General features: G+C 41.6%; 1 protein-coding gene across 1 annotated transcript; it reads right to left on the bottom strand.

Moving 5' to 3' along the window:
• Positions 1-1,004: 1,004 nt before the first annotated feature.
• Positions 1,005-4,966, bottom strand: Wdr5b (WD repeat domain 5B). Its single transcript, XM_070030084.1, has one exon. The coding sequence runs from the start codon at positions 2,756-2,758 to the stop codon at positions 1,781-1,783; it is 978 nt and encodes a 325-aa protein (XP_069886185.1). The 5' UTR covers positions 2,759-4,966; the 3' UTR covers positions 1,005-1,780.
• Positions 4,967-7,593: the final 2,627 nt, after the last annotated feature.

Below are 7,593 nucleotides of genomic sequence, written 5' to 3'. Positions count from 1 at the left end.
AGGGATACACCTTCTTGCTCCATTTTTTTACTCACATTGTTCATCTACCACTTATGCCACACCTCCACTTCCAGATTTTTGATGGTTTAGTTTGCCACTTTGACCCTAATTCTCTGATATCAGCTTCCTGAATAGCTTGGATTACAGGTGTGAGAGACTGATACCTGGTTAGTCTGGGTATTTTATTAAGTCAGTTAGAGATGGAGTCTCTCAAACTTCTTTTAATATTCATCGGAATATTAAATTCCTGGAAAGTTAGAAATAAATGTGTGATCAGGATTAAATATTGTGAGCCACCGGCACCCAGGTTTTCTTTTATTCATGCTTTTGGTGTAGTATCTAAGAAACCTTAATCTTATGTTTCCTTCCAATAGTTTTGTTTTGGCTTACGTCTTACATTAGGTCTGTGGTCTATTTTCAGTTCATTTTCATAAGTGAAAGAAGAGTCGAGCTTTATACTTTTGACGTAAGCAGTTTGTTAACAGTATTTGGTGAAGACTAGTCTTCATTGAATGGCCTTGGCTTCAGCTGTAGCTCCTGGCTAGCAGATAAAACTTCATGATCACAGTTTTGATTTGTTTCCTTCAGTGACTATACCTGTTTATTGGGTGTCCTTGGCTAAAGGATAATTCTTTATATTTCCTGTGAAAGCCCTTTGTGAATGAAGTTAATATTTGAGGATAGGGCTTTTAATCAATACAATAATGGTTTGAGGTCTTCATTACTAAAGCAGGCAAGGAATAAAGTTGAATCATTTATCAAATTTGAATCTATTCTTTACACAAAAACGAAGAATACAAAGACAATTCAGATATACTTTCCGTCAGGGCCGGTGTTGTAAGCCTTAATCACTGTTACTATGGAAGCAAGATCTTGGAGTTTGAGGACAGCCCAGACAGTTCATGACATTGTTTGTTACGAAAAAAAAAAAAAAAAAGCCTAACCATGGGCAAGGTCATGGGTTCCATATTCAATACCAAAAAAGAAGAAAACAAAAAAGGTGATATATTTCCTGATTGCAAAATTTATTGATAGGAAACATGGCCCATAAAATCATTACAATATAGATTGGCAAACATGCATTTTCAACTTTACAATAGAAGCTATAAAGAACAGGAAAACTCAATTTAGCTGTCTGTTGAGGTGGGAAGCAGGCAGTAATGGTATTTGTGATTTCTGAATTGAGTTTGAGAGTCAATATGTCCTAAAGGAGAGCATTCTTAATCATTCAAGACATGTAGTTTCTCTAAAAATTGTAAGATAGTACAACCCAGCCTAGTAAGGTATTTAGAGGTCATTCTTAATCTTTGAATGAACCTAACTATAACATTCTCACCAGGTTGGCAGACTTGATTCCACAGACTTTTGAATCCCATCATGTAGAATAGCACCAAGAGTGATGCTATCATATGACATGTACCTTCAATCCTGGCATTATGAACCAAGGGTTATGTGCTTATTCATCTGACCACAATCTGCAAACTCACATGATCCCCTCAGTCATCCCATCTTCTCAACCTTACTTCCAAATATTCCTAGTACAACAACCTGCTAGGATTAACTCAGAGGAACAGAACTGGAAACTGTCCAGAGACAGCCCAACAAGCATCACAATTGCTACAGAAGCCATCTCATTTTGTAAATTCTGAGTCTCAAAAATCTTACAACAAAATGCTAATTTAAAAAGAAATACAAAACCGCTTCAAAATTCAGAGAAATCATGTTTTCAAACATCTAAGTATTTTGCCAACTTGGCTTTAGCACTTGATTTCCAAAGACCCTAATACTCACTTATCCACAGTTTAATTGTTTTGTCATTTTCTAAGGCTGCTGATGCAATGATGTTTTCTGTAGGATGACAAGCTACTGAAATCACAACATCTGTATGACCTTGTAATTTTTGTACAATTTCTTTACTCTGGAGGTTCCAAATGTAAACCAGGTTATCCTCAGAACCAGATACAATCCACTTTCCACTAGTAACGGAAAAATTAGCAAATATGCAGTATTTCTCATTCTTGTGACCAGTGTATGTCTTCAGGCATCTTCCTCTAGTGTAGTCCCACAATTTAAGAGTGTTGTCCAAAGTTGCAGTAAGAATGTACTTACCATTTGGAGAAAATTTTACAAAAGAGACAGGGGGGTTATCATTATCAACAAGTGTCTTTAAACATTGACCTGATGTAGCATCCCAGATTCTACAGAGACCATCATAGCTACCTGACACTATCAATGACCCATTACAGTTAAAATGAACAGCAGAAACTGGGTCCGAATGAGCAGACAAAGTCTTGAGGCACTTTCCTGTTTTCACTTCCCAGATTTTTACACTCTCATCAAAAGATCCTGAAACAACCAGGTTGGAGGGTGGATTGAAATTACAGCAGAAAACATAATTACTGTGTCCCTTCAGTGTCTTCAGACATTTTCCAGTTCTCACATCCCATATCTTTAGAGTTTTATCATCTGAAGCAGAAACAAGACAACTGGAGTCTGATGACCAGGCCACATCTGATATTTCCAGATTGTGACCATATAGTGTCTTTTCATATTTTCCATCATATGCTCCCCAAATTATAATGAGTCTATCAGCAGAAGAACTTGCCAGCCATTCTCCATTAGGACTAAACTTAACCGAAGACACTGCTGCCCCGTGCCCCACTAGTGTATTTTTGAGAGCATAGTTTGTTTTTTTAGGTACTTCTTGGCGCTGACTGGCTGACGAGAACGCCAACTGGGCTTCATTTCCTGGCTCCATCCTTGCTATGACCCTGAAGCTCCAAGACAGTAGGCTCCTCAGGCGTCCAGCCTTGAACCTCACAGGTGAAAAAACATCAGATTAAAAAACTTAAAGCACAGCTTTGTGTAACTTCTGGATCGGCAGCGACAGCGGGCTCACTCCCCCGCCCTTTTTAGGCGTGAGACTATCATCAAGACGATCCTGTCGGCTATCTGTAAGGGACAGAGCTGGGTATGTGGATCATCTGAGCGGCGCCGGTGCGGGGGGACGGGGACTGTCTCCACAGAGTTTCTTCCACGCGCCTCGCCAAGCTCCGCAAGGCGACTGTGAGCGACCCTACCAAAGCCGCTAGGTACTCAGCATGGACGAAGCACTGCCCCAAACAGGTGTTAGACGGTGAAGGGAAAACTCGTGTAGCTACCAGAAATGGAGTCCGGGGACGCAGGCATCTAAGAAAACGGTTCGACGACGTCATTCCAACGCAACCGGAAGAGCTGCAGCGCGCATGCGCAAAGGGATCCTCCTCGGCACCCAAACTACCAATAGGACGTGCGTTCTCGCGCCTGCGCAACCGGAGACGCCGTAACTACTTCCGGTTCTGTCCTCGGGTTCTTTCCCCCCCATATTCCTAAATCCTTCTACGTAGAGTGGGGCGACTGGGCGACTTTTCTTCTTCAGAGCTGGCTGACGCAGGAAGCGGCGGGTCTTTATATGAAATATCACGCATTCCTTTCGGAACTGTCGTGGCAAAGGGATGCACGCGCTGCCTCCCCGTCGCCGCAGCAATCGGCCCACCCCTTAAAGGCAAAGGGTCCCGGCTGCAGGCCTTTCCCAAGTGCCGTCCAAGTCGGCTCTGGAGCCTCCGAAGTAGCCTTGGTTTTGTTAAGCCTGGCAGCGAAGGGGAATGGGGCAGAATTTATGTCAAACTTTTAATTAAGAGTTCTTGGTTAAAAGTTTTCTTTGCAAAGGTTTAGAAATGGGTCAAGAATTGGGTCTTTTAAAAGTGCAGTGCCACTGGTGCGAGTAGCTCTGATCTGTACACCCTGGGTAGTCAGCAAGGGTAGGCCTTTCACCTCCGGCAAAAAGCCAGACAGGCACAGTGCTATGCCAGAAGAAATGAGACAAACGTTTAGCTTTTATAACCTGGACTATACATAGGGAGTTCAAAAGGTGCTGGAGGCAGAAAGGGAGCGGTAAGAAATGGATGTCACTCTTAACCGAGGTTTTGCACTTTCCCTAATTATAAAATAGTTGTCATGAAGTACAGAAACCATTGTCAGGTTTACCCAAGTAAAACTAGAAACTGAAATTGATCTTCTGTCCTGTGATGGACTGCCAGAGTATCAAAGAGGCATAAAGTGTACTGTTTAAAGGGTCTGCTGTTGCCTGCAGATAAGCTCAAGTTAGAAGGCAATTAAATTGTTTTCCAGTCAAGAAGTAAAACGTATTGGTTTGGGAGCATAGCTCAAGGGGTAGAGCACTTGCCTAGCAATCACTGGCTTCATTCCCAACACCGTTCCGCTCACTCTCACCCCCATGGACACAAGGGTCTCACTGTGTTCCTATTATGTACTTACAGATGTAAAAGCTTTAATTACCTTATAAGGTACAACAGGCACAATCAGTGCACCTAAACATAAGTCAACCGTAGGAAACTCAGTAACATGGGAGAAAACTTTCCTTCCAATATGTTATTGCTATTTTAAAACCCCCTTTCCCCCTTTCCTTTACCCATTAATTTGGATTCGTGTAAATTTTGGTGGGGAGTTTAGGAAACTAAAGAGAAAACAGACAAGAGGCCTCAGAATGGGGAGTTGGTGATGGAGTATGTTTATATCCACTATAAAATTCACACACAAGTGAGGAGGTGGTACACAGAATTAAGAACGTGTGCTACGAATCTGCACACTTTTTTCGTTTCCTCCAAATTTTTTTTGGGGGGGTCCCGTCATGGGGCCTGAACTCTGAGCCTGGGTGCTGTCCCTCAGCTCTTCAGCTCAAGGCTAGCGCTGTAACACTTGAGCCACAGAGCCACTTCCGGCTTTTTACTTATGTGGTGCTGAGGAATCGAATCCAGGGCTTGGAGCATGCAAGGCAAGTGCTCTACCATTGAGCCACCTTCCCAGCCCCTCCTCCAAAATTTGAATATAATCAAAATCAACTTAGGAGGCTGAGATTTGAGGATCACGGTTCACAGCCAGCTTGGTCAGGAAAGTCCATGAGACTCTTTATCTCCAATAAACCACCAGAAAACCGGAAGTGGTGCTGTGGCTCAAGTGGTAGAGTGCTCACCTTGAGCTGAAGAGCTGAGGGGACAGCGCCCAGGACCAGAGTACAAGCCCCACGACCGACCAACCCCTCCCCCCCAAGAAAAAATCAACTTCTTTATGTCCAAGTATTTTTGTTATTTCGGTGCTAGTCCTGGGGCTTGAACTCGGGCTGGGTGCTGTCTCTGGGCACTTTTGCTCATGGATAGCACTCTACAACTTGGATCACGGCTCTACTTATGATGCTTTGGTGGTTAATTGGAGATTCCAGTCCCACAGGCAGGACATTTGAGCTGGCTTCATATCTTAGCCTCCTGAGTAGTTAGGATTACAGGCATGAGCTACCAGCTACAATATCTAATGTTGCTGGCCTAATAATTTTCACCAGATAGCTGATTTGTTCCTCCCGTAAAAACAATTTGAATTTTCCATACTAGTTTTTTTTTTTTAAATTTTTGAAGTTCAACACTTTCTGCCCTTTGTCTCTCAGTAAAGTTTAAGTGAAAAGTTTAACACAAAATTTTCCAATACACAAAATTTCTTGTAGGAATGGTACTGGTATGAAGTCAAAGCACAGCACTGCACTTGCTTAAGCAAGTGTTCAACCACTTGAGCCAGTCCTCTACCTCTTTTTGTTTTTATTTTCACCACAGGGTTTAGCAGGGATTTTTGTTGTTGAGTCTGTCCTATACCATGGTCCTATTTTTGCCTTCTACTGGAATTACAGGCACATACCAGGCCTATCTTATTGAGATGGGGGTCTAACATTTTGCATAGTACAGCCTCAAACCACAATTCTCCCCAGAATTCTGCTTTACAAAAGCTGGGACTACAGGTATAAGCCACAACCTAAAAAAATGTTTTAATAGGTGTGCCAGAGCTAGCCAGGCCTAGGATTCATGCATTTGCATTAAGGACTACCAAATTAGTTTTCAAAATCAAGCATAATATAACTATGTACATTTAAGCTTCTTTAGACCTCTAGCAAATTATGAAATCTAGGTGGACTAAATACTGAGTGGCCATATACATCATCCAAACTGGGATACTTCAGGGTACACTTCAGGCATCTCAAACCTTGCACGATTCCCTCTCCATTGTTCTTCTTGACTTCTCATTTATCCTTATCCAACACTGAATTTCAATAATGCTAAGCCCAAATGGCAGGCAAGGCAGTGGTCCTAATTATGGACTCACTTGCTTCCTCAGGCTGAGGACAGAAATATAAGTTTATTCTTTGCAAACCATCCACCATCACAGAAATTACCATACACGTTTGAAAAAAAGAAGAAATTACTTTCTAAAGGCAAATGAACAAGAGCAAGTCATCCAAGCTATTTAGTGAATTTGTAAACCCAGCCATTGTGTATTATAGATGGAACAGGGGTTTGCTTTAAGATTCTTTTAGGAAGCTGGGCACTGGTGGCTCATGTCTGTAATCCTAGCTACTCAGGAGGCTGAGATCTGAGGATCTTTGTTCAAAGCCAGCCCGGGCAGGAAAAACCGTGAGACTCCTGTCTCCAATAAACCACTAGAAAACCAGAAGTGGTGCTGCAGCTCAAGTGGTAGAGCGCTTGCCTTGAGCTGAAAGAGCTGAGGGATAGCGCCCAGGCCCAGAGTTCAAGCCCCATACCGACCAAAAAAAAAAAGGAAAAAAAGAATCTTTGGTCAATCTATCTCTAAATCATGAAGCAGTCATTGGAACGAAGAAATAAACCTTATTTTTGTTTCTACTTGTCTGAAGTTGAACTGGAGATATGGGTAAAGTGTTCTTATGCTGTATAAAAATGAACAATCCCTGTCTCACATTCTAACGACATGCTTCCACATCAGTTGGTATAGCTAGTAAGAGTTTGTTGATTTTAAAATGACAGGAGAGATGGAGATATTTTTGGTATACATTAAGCACAAAGTTGATTATGTATTATATCTATAGGATGTATTCCCTGTGTGTACCGGCTGGTACTGGGCCTTGTTGGAGTTTACTCTTAACTTTTCCATTCAAGGCTGGCTTTTGTGGTTAACTGGATATACGTCTCTTAGATATGTCTGTCTGGTCTGGCTTCATATAATGATCCTTAGATCTGAGCCTCCCCAAGTGTGATCCACCTGTACTGGGCTAGACGTTTGTTTTTTCAAAAAAAGCTCTTCTGTGACAATGTTTGCTTTGTAAACATTATGTCTCCTGACTATAAATAAAACACTTAAAAGGCTGAGACACATATGTTAATTGTTAATCTATCTTTCAAGGAACATTAGTCTGTTGGAATTTTTTTTGTAATCAATAATCCCTTATAATAGAGATGTACATTTCACCATTTGTTACTCATTTTATGTCTATTATATATAGATTTCTATTCTATACAAGGCACTCACCCATGGCCATTACCACCATTCCAAATTAGTATCAGAACATTTAGAAAAGGACAGAGTTGTCAAGATGACTGAGGTAAGCAGACATACTAAGTAACAAATACAAAGGGAGATGATCATGGGACAATCCTTTAGGGAAAAACAGGCTGTCATATTTATATCCAAGGCACTGCTTTCTAGCAATTCTTTCATCTTGAAGCTTTTCCTTTTCTG

The sequence above is a fragment of the Dipodomys merriami genome, unplaced genomic scaffold (assembly GCF_024711535.1).
Source record: "Dipodomys merriami isolate MVZ:Mamm:240054 unplaced genomic scaffold, mDipMer1.0.p SCAF_2, whole genome shotgun sequence".
In the NCBI taxonomy this organism is placed as follows: domain Eukaryota; kingdom Metazoa; phylum Chordata; class Mammalia; order Rodentia; family Heteromyidae; genus Dipodomys; species Dipodomys merriami.
Note: the sequence above shows the minus strand (reverse complement) of the source record. Positions and strands in the feature narration are given on the sequence as shown.